The sequence below is a fragment of the Salmo salar genome, chromosome ssa16, assembly GCF_905237065.1.
Source record: "Salmo salar chromosome ssa16, Ssal_v3.1, whole genome shotgun sequence".
NCBI lineage: Eukaryota > Metazoa > Chordata > Actinopteri > Salmoniformes > Salmonidae > Salmo > Salmo salar.
The window spans coordinates 3,820,064-3,846,645 of record NC_059457.1 but is presented as its reverse complement, the minus strand read 5'-3'; the positions used below and the strand labels follow the sequence as shown (position 1 = coordinate 3,846,645).

The 26,582-nt window shown below is 42.3% G+C and overlaps 1 protein-coding gene across 7 annotated transcripts in view; it reads left to right on the top strand.

The window, feature by feature from the left end:
• The first annotated feature begins 10,588 nt into the window (after positions 1-10,588).
• Positions 10,589-26,582, top strand: part of LOC106573053 (nuclear receptor subfamily 2 group C member 1-A) — a 32,144-nt gene continuing 16,150 nt past the window's right edge. The window contains exons 1-8 of one of the 7 annotated variants that reach the window (XM_014147696.2): positions 10,589-11,064; positions 20,274-20,402; positions 20,756-20,992; positions 21,343-21,421; positions 21,529-21,708; positions 23,275-23,422; positions 24,626-24,722; positions 25,701-25,894. In XM_014147696.2, coding sequence (XP_014003171.1) covers positions 20,334-20,402; positions 20,756-20,992; positions 21,343-21,421; positions 21,529-21,708; positions 23,275-23,422; positions 24,626-24,722; positions 25,701-25,894 — 1,004 coding nt within the window. In that variant the 5' untranslated portion in view covers positions 10,589-11,064; positions 20,274-20,333. The other 6 variants (XM_014147693.2, XM_014147697.2, XM_014147699.2 and 3 more) reach the window with 6 other exon arrangements.

Genomic DNA, 26,582 nt, shown 5'->3' with positions numbered 1-26,582 from the left:
AAGACACTTGTATGTACATAAATGTTTAATATCCATAATTTTTATGATTATGTATTTGAATTGCGCGCCCTCCAGATTCACTGGAAGTTGTCCCGCTAGCCTAGCCTTAAGAAGTTTTTTAACATCACTACTCTGGATGGTTCTGACTTAGAATATCTGGACAACTACAAAGACCTAGGTGTCTGGTTAGACTGTAAACTCTACTTCCAGACTCACATTAAGCATCTCCAATCCTAAATTAAATCTAGAATCGGCTTCCTATCCTCTTGAGGATACCCTAGGATAGGGGGCGCCACAGCGCATTTTGAAAAAAAATCGTTCCCATTTTCAACGGCCTACTAATCAAACTCAGAAGATAGGGCATGCATATACTTATTATATATGGATAGAAAACACTCTAAAGTTTCTAAAACTGTTTGAATGGTGTCTGTGAGTATAACAGAACTCAAATGGCAGTCAAAACCCCGAGACCGATTGAAACAAGAAGTGGAATTCTGAATTGTGGACTTGACTTCTCATCTTTCCTTATTAATCACACCGTTAACCATGGTTCAGTGAGCACTTCCTATTGCTTCCACTAGATGTCGCCAGTCCTTTCACAGTGGTTTGAGCCTTATAGAGTCAAAACTCAGTGAATGACACGAGTTTGAAATTGGTCACAGGGGATGGGCCATCACCATTATGACGCCGGCGGCCATGTCTGCCCCCACCTTTGGAAACGGTTTTAAAGGCCATGACATCATCCCCTCGAATCTTATTGGCTCTCTTGGTGTTAGAGGCCCTGAAGATTTATTTTATACAACGTTTGACATGTTTGAACGAACCTACATGCGCGAGGATTGCTTTTATTATGAACTTCAGAGCTGCGCTTGGAGAGAGCCATAGGACGCGCTACCAACATCAGGCTAATGGAACGTGAAGTATGGACTTTTTGACCGAAAATACATCTGTTGTGGACCTGGGATGCTTTCTGATGAAGACAACTAAAGGTAGGCGATTATTGACAATATTATAGAAGATGAGATGGTTCATGCTGTTGCGTCCAAGATGGCGCCGAGCTCTGTATATTAGCTCATTTTCTGAGTATCGCATCTCCTTTTATCGCAAAGTGTGATTACCCAGTAAAGTTAATTTAAAATCTGGTATGACGGGTGTTCTCAAGAGATATTCATCTATAAATGTTAGATTGACAATATACATTTAAAAAATCGTTATAGTATAGCAATTTATTGAAATGTAGCATTGTTTACCGGGACGCTTTTGAGGGGAAATTAGGTAGTCAACGTCAGACAGAGATGTAAAATGCTGTTTTTATATATAAATATGACCTTTATTGAACAAAAGAATGCATGCATTGTATAACATGATGTCCTAGGGGTGCCATCTGATGAAGTTTGTAAAAGGTTAGTGCTGCATTTAGCTGTTTATTGATTATATGTGATGCAAGTGGTTGGTCGGAAAATGGCTATGAAGCTGCTTTTTACGATGGACTCATCTAATATAATCTAATGATTTTCTTTTCCTGTAAAACCTTTTTGAAATCGGACGACGTGGGTCGATTCAGGAGAGGTGTATCTATAAAAAAATTTTTTTTTAAATTATGATATTTTTTTAATGCTAATTGGCGATATGATTTTTCGCTGGATTTTGATCCCGCTAACGGGATCAGATGCTGAAGAGGCTATTTCACAACAAAGCATCCTTCACTTATGCTGCCAAACATACCTTCGTAAAACTGACTATACTACTGATCCTTGACTTCGGCGATGTCATTTACAAAATAGCCTCCAACACTCGACTCAGCAAATTGGACGTAGTCTATCACAGTGGCATCCATTTTGTCACCAAAGCCCCATATACTACCCACCAATGCGACCTGTATGCTCTTGTTGGCTGGCCCTCAATTCAAATTCGTTGCCAAAGCCACTGGCTCCAGGTCATCTATAAGTCTTTACTAGGTACAGTTGAAGTCGGAAGATTACATACACTTACATTTGAAGTCTGAAGTTTACATACACCTTAGCCAAATACATTTAAATTCAGTTTTTCACAATTCCTGACATTTAATCCTGGTAAAAATTCCCTATTTTAGGTCAGTTAGGATCACCACTTTATTTTAAGAACGTGAAATGTCAGAATAATAGTAGAATGATTTATTTCAGCTTTTATTTCTTTCATCACATCCCCAGTGGGTCAGAAGTTTACATACACTCAATTAGTATTTGGTGTCATTGCATTTAAATTGTTTAACTTGGGTCAAACGTTTCGGGTAGCCTTCCACAAGCTTCCCACAATAAGTTGGGTGAATTTTGGCCCATTCCTCCTGACCGAGCTGGTGTAACTGAGTCAGGTTTGTAGGCCTCCTTGCTCGCACACGCTTTTTCAGTTCTGCCCACAAATTTTCTATAGGATTGAGGTCAGGGCTTTGTGATGGCCACTCCGATACCTTGACTTTGCTGTCCTTAAGCCATTTTGCCACAACTTTGGAAGTATGCTTGAGGTCATTGTCCATTTGGAAGATCCATAAGTGCACCAGTCCCTCCTGCAGCAAAGCACCCCCACAACATGATGCTGCCACCCCCGTGCTTCATGGTTGGGCTGGTGTTCTTCGGCTTGCAAGCCTCCCCCCTATTCCTCCAAACATAACAATGGTAATTATGGCCAAACAGTTCTATTTTTGTTATATCAGACCAGAGGATATTTCTCCAAAAAGTACAATCTTTGTCTCCATGTGCAGTTGCAAACCGTAGTCTGGCTTTTTTTATGGCGGTTTTGGAGCAGTGGCTTCTTCCTTGCTGAGCGGCCTTTCAGGTTATGTCGATATAGGACTCTTTTTACTGTGGATATAAAAACTTTTGTACCTGTTTCCTCCAGCATCTTCACAAGGTCCTTTGCTGTTGTTCTGGGATTGATTTGCACTTTTCGCACCAAAGTACGTTCATCTCTAGGAGACATAACGCATCTCCTTCCTGAGCAGTATGACGGCTGCGTGGTCCTATGGTGTTTATACTTGCGTACTATTATTTGTACAGATGAACGTGGTACCTTCAGGCATTTGGAAATTGCTCCCAAGGATGAACCAGACTTGTGGAGGTCTACAATTGTTTTTCTGAGGTCTTGGCTGATTTCTTTTGATTTTCCCATGATGTCAAGCAAAGAGGCACTGAGTTTGAAGGTAGGCCTTGAAATACATCCACAGGTACACCTCCAATTGACTCAAATTATGTCAATTAGCCTATCAGAAGCTTCTAAAGCCATGACAATTTTCTGGAAATTTCCACGTTTTTTAAAGGCACAGTCAACTTAGTGTATGTAAACTTCTGACCCACTAGAATTGTGATACAGTGAATTATAAGTGAAATAATCTATCTGTAAACAATTGTTATTAAAATTACTTGTGTCATGCACAAAGTAGATGTCCTAACCGACTTGCCAAAACTATAGTTTGTTAACAAGAAATTTGTGGAGTGGTTGAAAAACTAGTTTTAATGACTCCAACCTAGGTGTATGTAAACTTCCGACTTCAACTGTATATTTCACTGGTCATCCCCAAAGCCAACTCCTCCTTTGGCCGCCTTTCCTTACAGTTCTCTGCTGTCAATGACTGGAACGAATTGCAAAAATGACTGAAGCTGGAGTCTTATATCTCCCTCACTAAATTTAAACATCAGCTGTCAGTGCAGCTTACCGATCATTGCACCTGTACACAGCCCATCTGTAAATAGCCCACCCAACTACCTCATCCCCATATTGTTATTTATTTTTTTACTCCTTTGCACCCCAGTATCTCTACTTGCACATTCATCTTCTGCACATCTATCACTCCAGTGTTTATTTGCTAAATTGTAATTATTTCACCACTATGGCCTATTTATTGCCTTACCTCCCTAATCTCACTACATTTGCAAACACTGTATATAGATTTTTCTATTGTGTTTTTTTTATATGTATTCTATTTTTCTATTGTGACTATGTTTGTTTACCCATGTGTAACTCTGTGTTGTTTGTGTCGCACTGCTTGCTTTACCTTGGCCAGGTAGCAGTTGTAAATGAGAACTTGTTCTCAACTGGCATACCTGGTTAAATAAAAAAATGTAATAAAAATAAAATTTGAGAATGCTATTCATTGACAACAGCTCAGTGTTCAACACCATAGTGCCCTCAAAGCTCATCAATAAGCTAAGGACCCTGGGACTAAACACCTCCCTCTGCAACTGGATCCTGGACTTCTTGACGGGCCGCCCCAGGTGGTAAGGGTAGGTAACAACACATCCGCCACTCTGACCCCCAACACAGGGGCCCCTCAGGGGTGCGTGCTCAGTCCCCTCCTGTACTCCCTGTTCCCTCATGACTCCAACACCATCATTAAGCTTGCTGATGACACCACAGTGGTGGGCCTGATCACCGACAATGACGAGACAGCATATAGGGAGGTCAGAGACATGGCCGTGTGGGGCCAGGACAACAACCTCTCCCTCAATGTAACCAAGACAAAGGAGATGATTATTAACTACAGGAAAAGGAGGACTGAGCACACCCCCATTCTCATCGATGGGGCAGTAGTGGAGCAGGTTGAGAGCTTCAAGTTCCTTGGTGTCCACATCACCAACAAACTAACATGGTCCAAGCACACCAAGACAGTCGTGAAGAGGGCACGACAAAACCTATTCCCCCTCAGGAGACTGAAAAGATTTGGCATGGGTCCTCAGATCCTCAAAACGTTCTACAGATGCACTGTCGAGAGCATCCTGACTGGATGCAACTGCTTGGCCTCCGACCGCAAGGCACTACAGAGGGTAGTGCGTACAGCCCAGTAAATCACTGGGGACAAGCTTCCTGCCATCCAGGACCTCTATACCAGGTGGTGTAAGAGGAAGGCCCTAAAAATTGTCAAAGACTCCAGCCACACTAGTCATAGACTGTTCTCTCTGCTACCGCACAGCAAGCGGTACCGGAGTCTAGGTCCAAGGGGCTTCTAAACCAAGCCATAAGACTCCTGAACCTCTAATCAAATGTAGACCCAGACTATTTTCATTGCCCCCGCCCCCCCCAAACCCTCATTTACGGCGCTGCTACTCTCTGTTAATATCTATGCATAGTCACTTTAATAATAACTCTACCTACATGTACATATTACCTTAATTACTTTGACTAACCAGTGCCCAAGCACATTGACTCTGTACCAGTACCCCCTGTATATAGTCTCGCTATTGTTATTTTACTGCTGCTCTTTAATTACTTGTTAATTTGATTTCTTATTCATATTTTTTAAACTGCATTGTTGGTTAGGGCCTTGTAAGGAAGCATTTCACTGTAAGGTCTACCTAGACCTGTTGTATTCGGTGCATGTGACGAATACAATTTGATACAGAAGATAGCCCTATTTGGTAAAATACCAAGTCCCTATTATGGCAAGAACAGCTCAACTAAGCAAAGAGAAATGACAGTCCATCATTACTTTAAGACATGAAGGTCAGTCAACACGGAACATTTCAAGAACTTTGAAAGTTGCTTCAAGTGCAGTCGCAAAAACCATCAAGCGCTGTAATGAAACTGGATCTCATGAGGACCGCCACAGGAAAGGAAGACCCAGAGTTACCTCTGCTGCAGAGGATAAGTTCATTAGAGTTACCAGCCTCAGAAATTGCAGCCCAAATAAATTCTTCATAGAGTTCAAGTAACAGACACATCTTAAGATCAACTGTTCAGAGGATACCTAGTGAATCAGGCCTTCATGGTCGAATTGCTGCAAATGAACCACTACTAAAGGACACCAATAAGAAGAAGAGACTTGCTTGGGCCAAGAAACACGAGCGATGGACATTAGACCGGTAGAAATCTGTCCTTTTGGTCTGATGAGTCCAGATTTGAGATGTTTGGTTCCAACCGCTATGTCTTTGTGAGACACAGAGTAGTTGAACGGATGATCTCCGCATATGTGGTTCCCACCGTGAAGCATGGAGGAGGTGTAATTGTGTGGGAGTGCTTTGCTGGTAACACTGTCAGTGATTTATTTAGAAGTCAAGGCACACTTAACCAGCATGGCTACCACAGCATTCTGCAGCGATACACCACCCCATCTGGTTTGCGCTTAGTGGGACTATCATTTGTTTTTTAACAGGACAATGACCCAACACACCTCTAGGCTGTGTAAGGGCTATTTGACCAAGAAGGAGAGTGATGGAGTGCTGCATCAGATAACCTGGCCTGCACAATCACCTGACCTCAACCCAATTGAGATGGTTTGGGATGAGTTGGACCGCAGAGTGAAGGAAAGCAGCCAACAAGTGCTCAGCATATCTGGGAACTTCTTCAAGACTGTTGGAAAAGCATTCCAGGTGAAGCTGGTTGAGAGAATGCCAAGAATATGCAAAGCTGTCGTCAAGGTGGCTACTTTGAAGAATCTAAAATCTATTTTGATTTGTTTAAAAAAAAATTGTTCCTACATGTTTACATATGTGTTATTTCATAGTTTATATATTTTCTATTATTCAACAATGTAGAAAATAGTAAAAATACAGAAAAACCCTTGAATGTTTAGGTGTGTCCAAACTTTTGACAGGTACTGTATGAAAATAAGGTATCTGTTTTTTATTTTTAATACATTTGCAAAAAAATCTAAAAACCTGTTTTCACTTTGTCATTATAGGGTATTGTGTGTAGATTGCTGAGGATTACAATGTTTACACATACTGAGACAGAAGGCCAGCATCCCGGAGTCGCCTCTTCACTGTTGACGTTGAGACTGGTGTTTTGCCGGTACTATTTAATGAAGCTACCAGTTGAGGACTTGTGAGGCATCTGTTTCTCAAACTAGACACTGTAATGTACTTGTCCTATTTCTCAGTTGTGCACCGGAGCCTCCCACTCCTCTTTCTATTCTGGTTAGGGCCAGTTTGTGCTGTTCTGTGAAGGGAGTAGTACACAGCGTTGTACGAGATCTTCAGTTTCTTGGCAATTTCTCACATGGAATAGCCTTCATTTCTCAGAACAAGAATAGCCTGACAAGTTTCAGAAGAAAGTCTTTGTTTCTGGCCATTTTGAGCCTGTAATTGAACCCACAAATGCTGATACTCCAGATACTCAACTAGTCTAAAGAAGGCCAGTTTTATTGCTTCTTTAATCAGAACAACAGTTTTTAGCTGTGCTAACATAATTGCAAAAGGGTTTTCTAATGATCAATTAGCCTTTTAAAATGATAAACTCTATTAGCTAACACAACATGCCATTGGAACACAGGAGTGATGGTTGCTGATAATGGGCCTCTGTACGCCTACGTAGATATTCCATTAAAAATCTGCCGTTTACAGCTACGATAGTCATTTACAACATTAACAATGTCTACACTGCATTTATGATCAATTTGATGTTATTTTAATGGACAAAAAAAAAAGTGCTTTTCTTTCAAAAACAAGGAAATTTCTAAGTGACCCCAAACTTTTGAACAGTAGTGTAAGTATTCAGACCTTTAGCTATGAGACTCGAAATTGAGCTCAGGTACATCCTATTTCCATTGATCATCCTTGAGACGTTTCTACAACTTGATTGGAGTCCACCTGTGATAAATTCAATTGATTGGACATGATTTGGAAAGGCACACACCTGTCTATAAAGGAATTGTCCGTAAGACCTCCGAGACGGGATTGTGTCGAGGTACGGATCTGGAGAAGGGTACCAAAACATTTCTGCAGCATTGAAAGTCCCTAAGAACACAGTGGCCTCCATCATTCTTAAATGGAAGAAGTTTGTAACCACCAAGACTCTTCCTAGAGTTGAGCAAAGAGGGGAGAAGGGCCTTGGTCAGGGAGATGACCAAGAACCCACTGGTTACTCTAACAGAGCTCCAGAGTTCCTCTGTGGAGATGGGAGAAACTTCCAAAAGGACAACTATCTCTGCAGCACTCCAGCAATCAGGCCTTTATTGTAGAGTGGCCAGACGGAAGTCACACCTCAGTAAAAGGCACAAGACAGCCCGCTTGGAGTTTGCCAAAAGGCACTTAAAGGTCTCTCAGACCATGAGAAACAAGATTCTCTGGTGTGATGGAACCAAGATTGAACTCTCTGGCCTGAATGCCAAGCATCACGTCTGGAGGAAACCTGGCACCATCCCTACGGTGAAGCATGGTGGCGGCAGCATCATGCTGTGGGGATGTTTTTGAGCGGCAGGGACTGCGAGACTCGTCAGGATTGAAGGAAAGATGGACGGAGCAAAGTGAGATCCATGATGAAAACCTGCTCCAGAGCGCTAGGTGCCTTAGACTGGGGCGAAGGTTCACCTTCCAACAGGACAATGACCCTAAGGACAAGTCTTTGAATGTCCTTGGGTGGCCCAGCCAGAGCTCGGACTTGAACCCGATCGAACATCTTTGGAGAGACCTGAAAATAGCTGTGCATAGACACTCCCCATCCAATCTGATGGAGTTTGAGAGGATCAGCAGAGAAGAATGGGAGACACTCCCCAAATACAGGTGTTGCCACAAGGTCATACCCAAGAAGACTTGAGGCTGTAACTGCTGCCAAGTGCTTCAACAAAGTACTGAGTTAAGGGTCTGAATACTTATGTAAATGTTATATTTGTCAGTTTTTATTTTAATACATTTTCAAAAATGTCTAAAAACATGTTTTTGCTTTGTGTGAATGTGATTTTTCCATTTTAATAAATGTGCAAAAATGTCTAAACCTGTATTGTGTGTAGACCTACATTGTTTTGTGTGTAGATTGGGGGGGGGGGATATTGAATCCATTTTAGAATAAGGCTGTAATGTAACAAAATGTGGAACAAGTCAAGGGGTCTGAATACTTTCCGAATGCACTGTACATACAAAGTTAAGTCTCGAAGTCAAACGGGGTGACGGATATGATCATTGAAGGGTTGGCGCCCCCCCTTGGGTTGTGCCATGGCGGAGATCGTTGTGGGCTATACTCGGCCTTGTCTTAGGACGGTAAGTTGGTGGTTGGAGACATCCCTCTAGTGGTGTGGGGGCTGTGCTTTGGCAAAGTGGGTGGGGTTATATCCTGCCTGTTTGGCCCTGTCCGGGGGTATCATCGGATGGGGCCACAGTGTCTTCTGATCCCTCCTGTCTCAGCCTCCAGTATTTATGCTGCAGTAGTTTATGTGTCGGGGGGCTAGGGTCAGTCTGTTACATCTGGAGTATTTCTCTTGTCTTATCCGGTGTCCTGTGTGAATTTAAATATGCTCTCTCTAATTCTCTCTTTCTGTCTTTCTCTCGGAGGACCTGAGCCCTAGGACCATGCCTCAGGACTACCTGGTATGATGACTCCTTGCTGTCCCCAGTCCACCTGGCCGTGCTGCTGCTCCAGTTTCAACTGTTCTGCCTGCGGCTATGGAACCCTGACCTGTTCACCGGACGTGCTTGTTGCACCCTCGACAACTACTATGATTATTATTATTTGACCATGCTGGTCATTTATGAACATTTTAACATCTTGACCATGTTCTGTTATAATATCCACCCTGCACAGCCAGAAGAGGACTGGCCACCCCTCATAGCCTGGTTCCTCTCTAGGTTTCTTCCTAGGTTTTTGGCCTTTCTAGGGAGTTTTTCCTAGGGAGTTTTTCCTAGCCACCGTGCTTCTTTCACATGCTTTGCTTGCTGTTTGGGGTTTTAGGCTGGGTTTCTGTACAGCACTTTGAGATATCAGCTGATGTACAAAGGGCTATATAAAAATAAATTTGATTTGATTGAAGTGAGACCGCGTACAACAGCACCCCTTATAGGCCAATCTGTGCCATTATTTTGACCAAGTTACTCATGGTCTCTAGTCTGTGTGCCAAATCTGAAAAGTTGCCAATCCATGCTTGAATTATTTATTAAGTCAAGGAAAAATTATTCATAGAATAAAAATAGCTTTCACAGCTTTTCTGTGAACCCCTAATAAGTGATTAGTAGGTCTGCAGGTCTGAATAATGTATGTTATGATTGATTGCCCATTACTTTGAGCCAAGGGCAAAATTGTGGTATTGGCTGGGAAAAAGAGTAGGCAGGGGGTCCTCTCCTGGAATTTAACATTTTAAACTCATTTCCTGCAATTCTACACAGTTTGACATTACTTACTTTGCCTCTTTTGAGGGGTATATAGAGTGGTATTTTGAAAACAGACTATGAGGGCTCCCACGTGGCACAGCGGTCTAAGGCACTGCATTTCTACAGACCCTGGTTCGATTCCAGGCTGTGTCACAACCAGCTGTGATTGGGGGTCCCATAAGACGGCGCACAATTGGCCCAGCGTTGTCCGGGTTAGGCCCTCATTGTAAATATGAATTTGTTCTTAACGGACTTGCCTAGTTAAAGGTTAAATAAAATATATAAAATAAAGTTTAAAAGTTCATATTCATATCCAAATAATTGTTGTCTCATCCTATACTCGTATTTGTGGCCAAAGAACACATTTGAGAAACGTTTTTTTCTTCTCCAAAACCCACCTCAAACAAACCGTTTCAAAAATGATTGCCATTTCCTCCTGAGGAGCTGGCCAATCAGCGGTCTACTTGCGTGAACGTTTTAAAGACTGGTATACGCCCACACCATTCGAACATAGAAAAGCTGTTTGTTTTTTTAAAATATACTTAATTCCAGGAAAACTAAATCAATCATATTGTAGTTAATTATTGGCCATAAACCTGGAAACACTTGACAGTTACTTTAAACACAGTTGACCAACAGCAGGGGATGAAGTAATATCACAAGTAATTGTGTAACAGCGGACACACTACGGCATTAGCTACATTGTCATTAATTGCAAAACTCGAATGACAGGGTTGAACCGAGGATACACCAGGACTCAAAACAGAAAGTCATGAGGATCACGGAAAAGCCACAACTTTGTTTTAAAAGCCTTCAGTTGTGATATTCAAGAGAACAGGCTACATTTTGCACGCCTTCCGACTCGCGATGCCCGGGTGTTTGAGCTAATGCGCAGAAGCACCACAACGTGTTTTCAGGAAAAAGGTCACGAACTCTGACCCTGCCTGGAGCAGGAGCAAAAGACAGAAAAATAACATTAAATTATTACCTATACAACAGCGTACAACAAGCAGAGCAGGTAAGACAACTGGATTGTGCGCGAAAGCTGCCATGAAAAAACACGTCATGCATCACATAATGAAGAATACATTTGCCAAGCCAGCAGCCCGAGGGGAAGCTGCCGTTAGCTAACGTTGCTAGTTCGTAGACTCTGCTAATGATTCCGGACCAAGAGTGCACCAAAACCGGCAAGTAATGAGATATCAAAACCATACGGATACTCGGTGTTATTTGGCACTAAACGACAGAGTGTAGTTAGCTAACTCAAACAAATCGATATTCGTGTGCCAGTTATTAGATGAAACGTGTATGCTAGCAAGCGGGCTAGATGTGAATCCTGTACGAGAATGCTAACTAAAATTACCTAGCGCGAAGAAAATTGGTTCGATTTCCGGAGCTGATGTTTAAATATGAACACCTAGGTAAATGTTCGTATGTATTGGACCAACAACAATTTGAAACGGTTCTAAATTGATTTTCAATTGCTAGCTAACGTTACATTTGTGTGTTCTTATTCCTTGTTGTCAACCGCGAAGTCCCGCCACTCGCTGGCTGCGTTTTTGTATGGGCCTTGAACCCTAGCGTGCTTTAACCCTTCAATGTTGACCTTTCACCTACAGGAAAAGAAATACCTTTATCTTCCGTATCGATTTGAAATAGTTAGCTACTAGACCAGTGCGTGTTTATGTTGTACTTACAACCGTCGATATTAATGTAAGGCTAGTTAACTAACTACATTTTGTGTGATATTTCTCAGCTTGGTGAAGACGGCCACAATTGCAGATAACAAGCATGCTAGGCCGTGCAATTCTACCACGGTGTGCCCCATAGTTAGCTAGTCAGCTAGCATGCACATTCCGAGTTGATCAACCCCTAACGTCGTTACTCTCACGAAGTTAAGTCAAAACAAAATGAGTCTGTACTACATTGACTAACCCTCCTGTTTTCTCACGTTAGTAGCAATTAACGACCTGGCAGGGGCGGTTCAGGAGGGGGAGGGGGGGGGGGGGGCAGTTCCCCTGTGACAAACATTTTGGACTCCCTTGTGGCCCCCCTAAATGTGGAGTATGAAATAATTTTTACATAACACATTTTTGCTATCGTTCTTTTTTTCATCCGTTATTAGAGAGTGGCAACGCGGAACACTAATGATTATGAACATGGTCTTTTGCCTGCTAATACCTGCAATGCAGTGAAGAAAACGATGACAACAATAACGTCTAATGTAACTGGCCCCTCTAATAGTACAACTGGCCCCAGCTTGGCCCCCCCAGTTGAAATGGTCTAGAACCGCCAGTGGGACCTGGGCAGGCATTTCAAAAACATATTGCTTGCTAGCTGGTAAAACTGACCCATATTCACTAACAAATGTAACGTTCGTTATTGTTGTTGGCAGGGCAAACCCGATTTGGTGATTTATGTTATGATCAAAATAAATCGCAGCAGGTTTTTGGACTCGTTTTACCGGATTAAGTAGAATGCCATTGGAAATGAATGTTGAAAGTTCAATGTATAGATCTAAAATTTAAGTTGACAAGACATTTTGATAAATATCCTAATGTCAAAACGCAGTTTGTGTCCAAATCTATGACCAATATACAGAAACAGATTTCATGATTAGTTTTCAGAATATCAATCTACACATGTGACACAATAGTAACAATATTACTTGTATTTGTTTTATTTAAAACGAGCACCTTATTAACTGCACATACACCAAAAACCCAGTTTTGACAAGTGGCAATAAATCACTCAGATATGTGCTGTTGAAACTACCACAACTTTTAAAAAAACATACGGAAACTGGAGATTTTTTTTTTTACATCAACTGGTTAGAGGACAACCTTCAGAACACAGTCATCTACATTTTGTAATTTCGCTTTTTTTATTAAAGTGGGTCGCCAACGCGGTAGGCTAAGTGTAACGCAACACTTCTTTTGTTAATTCATCGATATTAATCCATTGATATGAGGTTGAAATCAATAGGACAGGGGGCAAATGTTTGGGGTGTAGCACAGTTTAAACTAACACTATTCAAAGGCCACACGGAAACTTGGAATAACATCTACATGGTTGTTTAGAGGAGACCTTTAGGAGGCTTATCTATACTGAACAAAATTTTTACTGCAACAATTAAGATTTTACTGAGTTACAGTTCATATAAGGAAATCAGTCAATTGAAATAAATTCATTAGGCCCTCATCTATGGATTTCACATGACTGATATGCATCTGTTGGTCAGAGATACCTTTAAAAAATAGGTAGGGGTGTGGATCAGAAAACCACTCAGTATCTATCTGACCACCATTTTCCTCATGCAGCGCGACCCATTTTCTTCCCTTAGAGTTCATCAGACTGTTGATTGTGGCCTGTAGAATGTTGTCCCACTCCTCTTCAATGGCTGTGCGAAGTTGCTGGATATTGGCGAGAACTGGAACACACTGGTGTACACGTCGATCCAGAGCACCAAACTGGCTCAATGGTATGCAGGCCATGGAAGAACTGGGACATTTTCAGCTTCCAGGAATTGTGTACAGATCCTTGCGACATTATCATACTGAAACATGAGGTGATGGAGGCGGATGAATTGCACAAAAATAGGCCTCAGGATCTCGTCACAGTATCTCTGTTCATATCAATTGTCATTGATAAAATGCAATTGTGTTTGTTGTCCGTAGCTTATGCCTGCCCATTCCATAACCCCACCATGGGGCACTCTGTTCAAAATGTTGGCATCAGTAAACTGCTCTCCCACACAATGCCATACACATGGTCTGCGGTTGTGAGGCCGGTTGGACATACTGCCAAATTCTCTAAAACGATGTTGGAGGCAGCTTATGGTAAAGGAATGAATATTAAATTCTCTGGCAACAGCTCTTGGTGGACATTCCTGCAGTCAGCATGCCACTTGCACAGTCCCTCAAAACTTGAGACATCTGTGGCATTGTGTTGTGACAAAACTACACATTTTAGAGTGGCTTTATTTTCCCCAGCACAAGGTGCACCTGTGTAATGATAATGCTGTTTAATCAGCTTCTCAAAATGCTACACCTCTCAGGTGGATTGATTATCTTGGCAAATGAGAAATGCTCACTAAACGTGACGGAAACAAATTTGTGCACAACATTTGAGAGAAATAAGCTTTTTGTGCATATGGAACATATCCATACAGAAAAATAACCCCAAACTCAACTCTGTTTTACTCCCGTCACGGTGGAAAACCTTCAGGTCTCTCTTGGTACGCACTCCAATAGCATCTTTCGCACTAGTTCACTGGGCATTATCCCACTGCACCAAAGTTGGCAACCAACTTTAAGGTGCATTACTGCCACCAACTGTAGTGTGTGGATCTTGTTCATCTTTCAATCACCATCTTTCAATTTGACATTAGGATGCTTGTAAAAACCAATGAGTCGATGGGAGAGGCAGGACTTGCAGCACATCAAGCGTCTAAAATAGAACCTGGCTATAGAGACTGGCTACTCAGGCGACTGTTCACACGTGTATAGGGCTGTTACAGTGACCCTATTACCGCCACACTAGCGGTCAAGAGTCATGACTGCAGTCGAATTCCACATGCTCAAGCTTTGATGCTCATTAGCAGCCTACAAAACTTGCTAACTGCCTGGTCCTCAGCACTCTATTGTCCCGCTAATCACTCTGAAAGCAATGCAAATGTTAACTAATTTCACACATATATTATTTAGTATATGTAAAGACAAGCTCTGATGCTTGTTGCATCTGGCAGGGCTTGAAAACTATTACGGACTACAAAGGGAAGCCCAGACGCAAGCTGCCCAGTGACGCGAGCCTACCAGACGAGCTAAATGCCTTTTATGCTCGCTTCGAGGCAAGCAACACTGAAGCATGAACGAGAGCACCAGCTGTTCTGGATGACTGTGTGATAACGCCCTCGGTAGACGATGTGAACGAAACCTTTAAACAGGTCAACATTCACAAAGCCGCTGGGCCAGACGGATTACCAGGACGTGTACTCAAAGCATGCGCGGACCAACTGGCAAGTGTCTTCACTGACATTTTCAACCTCTCCCTGACCGAGTCTGTAATACCTACATGTTTCATGCAGACCACCATAGTCCCTGTGCCCAAGGAAGCGAAGGTAACCTGTCTAAATGATTACTAGCCCCGTGGCACTCACGTTGGTAGCCATGAAGTGCTTTGAAAGGCTGGTCATGGCTCAGATCAACACCATTCTCCTGGACACCCTAGACCCACTCCAATTCGCATACCGCCCCAACAGATCCACAGATGACTCAATCTCAATCGCACTCCACACTGCCCTTTCTCACCTGGACAAAAGGAACACCTATGTGAGAATGCTGTTCATTGATTACAGCTCAGCGTTCAACACCATAGTGCCCATGAAGCTCATCACTAAGCTAAGAACTCTGGGACTAAACACCTCCCTCTGCAACTGGATCCTGGACTTCCTGACGGGCTGCCCCAGGTGGTAAGAGTAGGCAACAACACGTCTGCCACGCTGATCCTTAACCTCTCAAGGGTAGGTGGCACCAAATCGTCCCACCTACGTAACAGCCAGTGTAATCCCGTGGCGCGTTATTCAAAAACCTCAAATGCAAAAACTTCAATTTTTCAAACATATGACTATTTTACACCATTTTAAAGACAAGACTCTCGTTAATCTAACCACACTGTCCGATTTCAAAAAGGCTTTACAACGAAAACAAAACATTAGATTATGTCAGCAGAGTACCCAGCCAGAAATAATCAGACACCCATTTTTCAAGCTAGCATATAATGTCACATAAACCCAAACCACAGCTAAATGCAGCACTAACCTTTGATGATCTTCATCAGATGACAACCCTAGGACATTATGTTATACAATACATGCATGTTTTGTTCAATCAAGTTCATATTTATATCAAAAACCAGCTTTTTACATTAGCATGTGACTAGCATTCCTACCGAACACTGCCGGTGAATTTACTAAATTACTCACGATAAACGTTCACAAAAAGCATAACAATTATTTAAAGAATTATAGATACAGAACTCCTCTATGCACTCGATATGTCCGATTTTAAAATAGCTTTTCGGTGAAAGCACATTTTGCAATATTCTCAGTAGATAGCCCGGCATCACAGGGCTAGCTATTTAGACACCCAGCAAGTTTAGCACTCACCAAAGTCAGATTTACTATAAGAAAAATGTTATTACCTTTGCTGTCTTCATCAGAATGCACTCCCAGGACTTCTACTTCAATAACAAATGTTGGTTTGGTTCAAAATAATCCATAGTTATATCCAAACAGCGGCATTTTGTTCGTGCGTTCAAGACACTATCCGAAAGGGTACATAAGGGTGACGAGCATGGCGCAATTCGTGACCAAAAAAAATCTAAATATTCCATTACCGTACTTCGAAGCATGTCAACCGCTGTTTAAAATACATTTTTATGCCATTTTTTCTCAAAAAAGCGATAATATTCCGACCGGGAATCTGCGTTTAGGTAAACAGACGAAAGAAAATAAAGCATGGGGTCGCCTCGGGCACGCGCCTAAGCCCATAGTACTCTGATCGTCCACTTGCCAAAAGCGATAATGTGTTTCAGCCAGAGGCTGCCTCGATATCGTTCAGCTTTTTCCCGGGCTCTGAGAGCCTATGGGAGCCGTAGGAAGTGTCACGTTAGAGCAAAGATCCTCAGTCTTCAATAAAAAGAACCAAGATGAAACACAACTTGTCAGACAGGCCACTTCCTGCATGGAATCTTCTCAGGTTTTGGCCTGCCATTTGAGTTCTGTTATACTCACAGACACCATTCAAACAGTTTTAGAAACTTTAGGGTGTTTTCTATCCAAAGCCAATAATTATATGCATATTCTAGTTACTGGGCAGGAGTAGTAACCAGATTAAATCGGGTACGTTTTTTTATCCGGCCGTGTCAATACTGCCCCCTAGCCCTAACAGGTTAACACAGGGGCCCCTCAGGGGTGTGTACTTAGTCCCCTCCTGTATTCCCTGTTCACCCACGACTGTGTGGCCAAACTCGACTCCAACACCATCATTAAGTTTGCTAATGACACAACAGTGTCAGTGATCACCGACAACGATGAGATGGCCTGTAGGGAGGAGGTCAGAGAACTGGCAGTGTGGTACCAGGACAACAACCTCTTCCTCAGTGTGATCAAGACAAAGGAGCTGATCGTAGACTACAGGAAAAGGCGGGCCGAACAGGCCCCAAAAATCCACTTATAAGGACGGGACTGTAGTGCAGCGGGTCGAGAGTTTAAAGTTCCTTGGTGTCCACCAACGAACTATCGTGGTCCAAACATCACAAAACAGTCATGAAGAGGGCATGACAAAAACTTTTCCCCCTCAAGAGACTGAAAAGATTTGGCATGGGTCCCCAGATCTTCAAAAGTTTCTACAGCTGCACCATCGAGAGCATCCTGACCGGTTGCATCATCGCCTAGTATGGCAACTGCTCGGCATCTGCCCATAAGGCGCTACAGTGAGTAGTGCGAACGGCCCAGCACATCACTGGGGCCCATAAAATTGTCAGAGATTCCAGTCACCGACGTTATAGACTGTTTTCTCTGCTACCGCACAGCAAGCGGTACCGGAGCTCCAAGTCTATGACCAAAAGGCTCCTCAACAGCTTCTACCCCCCAAGCCACAAGACTGCTGAACAATAAATGAAATCACCACCGGACAATTTACATTGAATACCCCTGCACATTGACTCGGTACTGGTGCCCCTGGTATACTGGTATATAGCCTCGTTATTGTTATTACTTTTTATTTTAGTCTGCTTGGAAAGTATTTTTCTTGAATATTAAATAAATACTCTTCTTGAACTGCACTGTTGGTTAAGGGCTTAAGGGCTTGTAAGTAAGCATTTTTCACGGTAAAGTCTACAGTTGTTGTATTCGGCGCATGTGACAAATAAAGTTTGATTTGAAGTTAAGAATAGTCTGATGGGTGACAATATTAGCCTATCAGTTGTGAATGATGCCCAGTGTGTGCAGAAAGGCAAGAAACAGCGCATGCCTTTTTTTTTACAACTTTTCCCAATCATAGTCGCACACCTCATGTAGCCTAGCCCATAGACCTATATGCTAATAAGGTTTGTGTCACAACTAAAGTGGCCAAATAACTTCTTTAAAATTAAGCACATTTTATTTGCTTTACAACTGGTGTAGAGCCTAACTGGCATGCAATTTGGGGAAGATCATTTTTACCGCAAATTCACCTTTATAATAAAGCATTACATGCATAATCGCATTTGCGGTCACTTTTAAGAAAAGTGTGTACTGCCGTGTGCGCATTGCTGCTCTTATAATGTGAAGAAATGGCCTAATAGTTTATCAACATTAAGCTAAACGTTCTGATCTGTTTGTTAGCCTCATTGCTTTTAAAGTTGTTTTGATGCGAGTGGTTGTATTTTGGGATCGATCGCATCCCACAACTGTCCCAGAGTATGTTTGGAGTATTTATTTCTTGCATAGAAAGACAAGTTGACCAATAGAGTAGGTCAACTTTTGTACTATGGGGGACAGTAGATTTTTTTTTTAAATGTACCTTTATTTAACCGTGGCAAGTCAGTTTAGAACAAATTCTTATTTTCAATGACGGCCTAGGAACAGTGGGTTAACTGCCTTGTTCAGGGGCAGAAGAACAGATTTCGGGGATTCAATCTTGCAACCTTTCGGTTACAAGTCCAACGCTCTAACCACTAGGCTACTGCTTTTGCTGTTCGTTAGGCCTACTCGTCTTGTTGGCTGACAAAGTAAATGTGGACAGTTCTAACATCTTCAATATGCACCTCGGAATTCGATAAGAAGGACGCACGCAGTTGCGTCCCTGATGTGTCTGTCTTCACTTGTAGCCTACTTTGGAACTGAGATGCCTGTGAGAAGGACCCGATCACGTGACGGGCATTGGCTAATCAAAATTGAGATATCTAAGAGGTGCTTGGGAGCACGGTGATTGGCAGCCGGGCTAAGGGAATTATAATTATTATATTCAGCCCAAGGGCACAACGGCCACTTTCACTGCAAAAGGCATGGATTTTTTTTAGGGGGCATTACGGCCACACAAAGGGGATTTGTATCTACTGTAGCCCACAGCCATATGGCATAGCCAGGTCAGGGCCTAACATAAGCGCAACTCACAGTATGCTATTCTGTTCTTCTGAAATGGACTACATTTTCTTCATATCATGTTTCTTTAGACCTGTCTAAAATAAATAATGGATTTATTGTGATGGTATAGGCTATATTACATGGATTTATTAGACTTTTTAAAATGTAGATGTTCAAAAGGTCTGCATCAGTGGCTTGTAGCTTTTGTGTGGAAGCCAAGAGCTGCTTAACATGTTTGTTAATTAAAGGTAAGTCACCGTGAGACCAGCAGTTATTATTAGCTTGACAATTACAGGCTGACAATTTCATGACCGTCACAGTCCTACGCGCGTGAGCAGTTTGGATGAAATGATTGAATAACATTTATTTTGCAACATTCGTGTACGCTACGTGGCCGGTTTGGTCAGCATGTAAGTCCTGTGCACCCCAGCGTGTGACAAAATCAACGGTACAACACCAAAGATATTGATATTTTTTTAAGTATCGATCTTACGTTATCTTGATGACTAAACTTTTATTCTAACCAATCTGAAGTAAAATAGGATGTCATTCCACAAAATTTTATTGAGTGAAAATGCAAGTTTGTGTAAGGTAGTAACACAAACTGTCCACATTAGGGAAATTAGCGCAATCTAAAATACGTTTTTGGGCAAAATAATTCAACATGTCAATTAAGATGAAAGTATATGTTGCCCAATCACAAACCATTGCAACAATGACATGTTTTTCTCACTAATTTAACCATTTCGATAGTTTAAAAATGCTCTCAAACAATATTTTACCGGGCGCTCTAAACTAGAGCCTCCATAGTGTCTGTGCAGCAGCCTGAACATTTGACGTCCATAATTATGGTATGTAAGAATGTAGGCCTATGTTTGTCCTCTCATTGTATAGACCTGTTACTGGCCAATCCTCATGGCCTAGTACTAAATATATTGTGTCTATTTCAGAGAAAAAAAGTTTTTCTTTCATGTTTTGCTATGATATTAATAAGCCCATTTGCTACACATCTCTGAGAACTTGTTCAGCTGCAAATATGTTTATCATCGATTTTCAATGCATACCCAGTAACTGTGAAACATTCCTTCCTTCCTACACAGTTTGATGTGCCTCCTGGGGCTTTGATGTGAGCAGCAGCAGAAGGAAGCAGAATCAGCGTCATGGACGGACAGACTCAGAGGATTCAGCTGGTGTCAGCTGATGGTGGCATGATGGGACACCGTATCCAGGTAATGTAACGGACAGGCCATTTCCTGCCCTGAGACATGGCTGTGACCTCCACGTCTCAGGTTATCCCTTACCCCTAAACTATTGGTCAAGGCTATTATTAGTCAACATCCGCATGACCTAGTACCTTCATATGACTTCAAGGTTAGACAATAGCAGAACGTACAGCATCAGGGTTAGATTCCAGTGGAAAGGTATGGGACAGGACACTATTAACAGAATACTGTTCGTCAGCATTTGATTACACCAAATGGAGCATATTGGCTTCAGACAGTATACTAACCCAACATAATTTGGCTGAAGTATTTCTGTTATTCTCATTTAAGTTGACTTGATTATTCTCCTTTCCTTCCAGATTGTGACAGACCAGTCCACGGGCCAGAAGATCCAGATCGTCACTGCATTGGAGCAGGGTTCTGGTGGGAAGCAGCAGTTTATCCTGGCTAACGCAGACTACTCCACGGCAGGCAAGGTAATCCTAGCCAAACAAGAGGCCTCGTCCCCTGGCAAGGTGATCCTGGCGGCCCCTGACGGTTCAGGGGTCAACCAGCTGCTGTTTGCCTCCCCTGACCTGGCTGGCCAGCAGATCCAGGTAGAGGCCTCGGCCTGCACCACCAATATTCTAGTCTCTTACTACCTTCTATTCAGAATATTGCTATCCACAAAATTCTGGTTCCCCTAGCACAGATTAAAGCTACGATCTCTGAGTTTTTCAGCAAAACAGCCGCCCGCCATTTGTTTTGGTATACAGCTGAGGGATGGGGTTAGGGAAATGTAACCCCTCTCAAATTCATATTAGACAGCGCTCTATATGCAAGCATTGACAGTCCATTTAGTCCAGTACTATGCTTAATCTGTGAGGGAAACAGGCCCCTAGATCTTTGTATCTTTGACATCTGTTATGAATGCCTCTTTTGCTTTTTGTGTGCGTTGTATTTCCAGTTTGTGACGGAAGGGTCAGACCAGGCCCTTTCCAAGCCCGTGGTGGAGTACTGTGTGGTGTGTGGAGACAAGGCCTCAGGTAGGAATGAAATGCACTTGAACTGGTCTGACCCTTCTTGAACCCTCTCTTCTCATTGTGTGACTGACCCCGTCGTCGTCATCCCCCCCCCCCCTCTCCTTGCCCAGGTCGTCACTATGGGGCAGTGAGCTGTGAGGGCTGTAAGGGTTTCTTCAAGCGCAGCATCAGGAAGAACCTGGTTTATACATGCAGGGGGTCCGGAGAGTGTGTCATCAACAAGCACCACAGGAACCGCTGCCAGTACTGCAGACTTCAGCGCTGCATGATCCTGGGAATGAAACAGGACTGTGAGTATCTGCCCCAATCACTTACTGACGTTCACATAGGTATATAATGTTAAACAAACATGCTTCTCTAACATGTCATTTAAGAAATGGTGTCAGTTTGTCAGCATCTGCAATGTTCCACAATGCCCTGTGTTGCTTACTAGTCAGTATGTTTGAGGGGATCCGTTTGAGCAAAGTGGAGGTATTGATCACATAAAGGCTGTTTACACAGCCACTCTAAGTACCCGAATCATTTAATTTATATATTCCAATATTTCTTTTTGACTGTCAACATAGTAGCACACAGATGCAATGATAAATTCCTGTCACTTTTAGATTTTGGGATGGTTGTCATGATAAAGGCATGTCGTGCAAAAAAGACACTTCCGAGCAATTATATTTCGATCTGAGCGTTCAGGCAGAGGTCGCATATGGAGGAACGCTTTTGTATCAGGATTCAGATCTACTAAAGCCTTGTTCACATTGGCAGTTTGAAGTGACTCAAAACATTTATTTTCTATATCTGATTAAAATCTGTTATTTTTCCTGCGGTCTGAACAGCCAAAAAGCACATAGAATTAGATATTTCAAGCCACATTTCAAACCACATTTGTAGGTGGTTTGAAATCGGATACAAATCAGATTCCTGGCCACGCGACTTGTCTGAACAGTGAAATCTGATTTATTTGGCATATCTCATTGCTTCCTAGCTACGCTGTTGACAGTTTTGACAAAAACATGTGGTAGTTAACTAGGGTGTTAATTGTTTACAAACAAATTAGTGAATGTGCTAGAAAGCTAAACAGCTGGGCCTACCTAGCTAGCTAGTTGACTGCTGTGGCTAGCCAAAAAGGACTTGTTTTGAAAGTTGGATCATCTTATCCTTTGAAACTTTAAAAGCGTTCTTACACTATGATTTTTAACATTCAAAGCAACTGGGAAATGTCCATGACTGGCATTGTTGTCACCTTAGCTTGATCCATAACTTCTGAGTGATAGGAAGCACGAGCACCACCACCAATCAGCCTACACCACTGCGCACACATCCGTTGTTGCTATGACAACCAGCGTAGACATGTCAGCAAATGACTGCTGTCTGAACACACCCACATCCTATTTGGTCACTTGTAACTTGCTGTTTGGACAGTCAGTATTCCAAAATTGATTTGAAAAACAAAACTTATTTGAGCATTATGGCCTGCAGTGTGAACAAAGCTTTAGACTATTTTTACACAGGCAGCCCAATTTTGACCAATCAGATGTTTTGCCAATAATTGGGCAAAAGATCAGAATTGAGCTGCCTGTGTAAACGCAGCCATATGGAGGTGGTATGAATTGTAAATCAAAAGATCAGATTCCATGTGTTTTTTGCTGTTTACACATTAGGAAAATATCAAATATGCAAATGAATTGACGAAAGATCTGAATTTAGCTGCCTGTGTAAACACAGCCATAATGAGTAGTTATTTGGGATGGAAGGTGATTTGTAAATCACTGGTTCTGTGTAGTCCGACTGCAATGTAGTCGATCACAAAATGCACATAAGCATGGCGGATTAAAGTTAACTGTTCTCTTCTTCTCTCTCAGCCGTTCAGTGTGAGAGGAAGCCGGTGGAGGTATCCAGAGAGAAGTCTATCAATTGTGCTGCGTCTACGGAGAAGATCTACATCAGGAAGAACCTGTGTAGTCCTCTGGCTGCCACGCCCACCTTCGTCACCGACAAGGAAACCGCCAGGTACTACAAGGAGACAGCCAGGTACTGCAGCTGGCTTAAGGGCCCCATCACATTGAGCAACGCAACATAAAATTATAAAACCAACTCTATGTATTTCATTGGGGAAGTTGGTTTGGAGTGGTGGAATATAGGCGCATGAGGTCACACCAAACGCCTGCAAACACAGCCTCAAAAGGCACAGGGTACATACTCCACCGTAAGCTCTGTGTAGGATGCGTTACCAGTGTGTGTGAGCCCTAATTCATTAATTGATGTTACTGATTGGCTGGAGTGGACACACCTGTGTTCCCATGTAGAAATCAGTCCATAGAGTCCACTCAGAGAGAAAGAGGCGAAGCGAGAGGGATAACTGGTCCCAAAATCTGTCTTCGCCAGCAGATGGCTTTTTAATTTTTTCCCACTCACCGAGCAGGGAGTTTTGTATGAAGGTTAGTAAGAGGGTTGAATTTGGTTAACAAAAAATATAATTACTTATTTGCTACGTGTGGCTTATTTGATCAAATAGAAGTTCTGTAATGCTTAGGTTGCACTGATATAAGTAGGACACGTGACAACCTGGCAACTTCGGGGGAAAAAGCCACTTTATATCGGAGTTGTTCCTGTTCACGCGTATCTGCCCTCCCGACTACCCTCCATTTTTTTTAAAGACATTTATTTTTGTTGTTAGAGTGGCCACTTGAGTATCTGAGAAGACTAACCACTGTTTCAGCAGTCTCAATCGTTTATAATTGGACCGCCAATTCATCTGCACTGATTGGAAAATACTTCACAGGTGAAAACAATATGGTGGAAGCTCAACATTGGCTGAGTTTACAGGCAGCCCAGTTCTGATATTTTTTTTCATTAATTGGTCTTTTGACTAATCAGATGAGCTCTGAAAAAGATCTGATGTGAACAGATCTGATGTGATTGGTCAAAAGACTTGGTGCCTGTCTAAACGCATCCAATATAGGCTAGCTTTCAACCTTTTTTCCAGATAAGTGTAATTGAAGAAGATGGTTAGGGTAAACGGAATGACTGTATAGCCATTTGGCTGCGTTTATACAGGCAGCCCAATTCTGATCTTTTTCCACTAACTGGTCTTTTGACCGATCAGCTCTTTTGCCATTAATTGGGCAAAATATCAGAATAAGGCTGCCTGTGTAAACGCAACCTTCGAGATCTCTCTGTGATTAGAAGGTAGAATTGAAGTGTTGTTTGCAGATCAACTAGTTTGCTGGAGTCGAGCATGCTCCTCAACATCCAGCAGCCGTTCCCCAAGCTGGAGAACACCATCCTGCTCCCGACATCCCCTGAATCGGTTAGTAACTGCAGCACACATGGGGGGGCACAATATACAAATTAATTTAATTTCATAGTTGGCTCACCTGCTAAAATCATCTTTTTGAGTGTTTAAAAAAAAAGCAAAAAATTTAAATCATTTTTTTAATTACACATGCAAAGCATACATACTACATTTAACTTTTTGGCTCTGTGGTATGTAACCCCCCCCCCCATTGCCTTCAGAAATGATTCATACCCCTTGACTTATTCCACATTTTGTTGGGTTACAGCTTCAATTCTAAATGGGTAAAATAGATTTGAGATATTTCTGTATTTCATTTTCAATAAATTTGCTAAACTGTTTAAAAACATATTTTCACTTTGTTATTATGGGGTATTGTGTGTAGATAAAATATCTATGTAATCCATTTTGAATTCAGGCTGTAACACAACAAAATGTGGAATAAGTCAAGGGGTATGAATACTTTCTGGAGGCACACTATAAGTGAAGACCATCTCTTCCAGGGCAATAGCAGACACCGTATTTATACTCAGCCGAGGGCTGGAAGAATCATGTCCAAACCAATTTAGGATTGGACAAAATGCTGGTGCATAGAAATACTATTTTAAAGTTCGGTATGGGTAGTCTTCCTACATCTTTCCCTCTTTAATTGTTAATTTTATCCGGGAAACTGCAGTTTTATTGAAACCGCACTGGATTTGTTCCCGATAGCCAGAAAGGAAACAAAGCATTGAACTACAGAAATTCAGCCTTCACAATATATTCATTTTTACAATAGATATTCTGCCGCTTAAAGAAACTGGGATGTTAGTCTGTGATGAGGTCTGATTGAATCGATTTGAGCATCCTGTTAAAGTTTCAGGCAATGCTTTAATCTAAGGAAGGAAATATATCTATTCACAAATATTTAAAATGGGGAAACGATTGGGACTCCAAAAGTAGAGGTTTCCATTATTAATAGTGGTGCTGATTCTCCCTTGTGCCTCTCCATAGAATGACCCATGTCAGGGTGACCTGAGCACGCTGGCCAACGTGGTGACATCACTGGCTCACCTGAACAAGGCCCGGGAGATGAACGACATTACAGACGGCAATGACCTAATGGGTGTGGATGACACCCTTAGCAACGGAGACGGCTCAATGACGGATCTCCAAGGAGACGAACAGACCGCCAGTGACATTACGCGGTGAGGAGATTTCTTATACAGGATTTTAAAGCTACTTTCTGGAATTTGTTTTATGCAGAATGCCATCCCTGCCACTTGTTTTGGTATACATTTGAGGGATAGGGCTAGGGACGTACAGCCCCTCTGAAATCCATAGACAGTTCTCTACATACTTAGACTGACAGTCCATAATACCCACATGATAGTTTAAAACTTTTTGTAGCTAGACAAAATGTATTTCACCATTGAACGAATTCTCAGATCCCAGATTGTATCTATTTTTAACCCCCTGGAGTCGATTAAATCGAAGTTACATAACAACAAAAAAAAGTCAGTTTACGTTAAAGATGTTTTTTTGAATTGGCTGCATCTCAAATCTATCGTATCCACCAGTGTCGCACTTCCACATCTGCAGTGAAAGTTGGCAGAGCTAGAGTGGTGTTTGTCAGACCATGATACATCCCTAAAATCGGTCTTCTCACGTAAATGTCTGCAGCGTCTGTATGGTTTGCCCTACGGGGGAGACTCACGAACACGATGGTGTTCTCCGTTTTGCTCTACGAGGAGACTCGTCCGAAGTCGGTACCGTTGATGTGCCAACTTCTGTTTGGTACTGTCTGAACCGTTTGGGTTATAAACTAATGGGACCCCACTGTGGAAAGGGGAGATTCTCACAAACACAATGGTGCTCTGTTTTGCTCTAGAACCA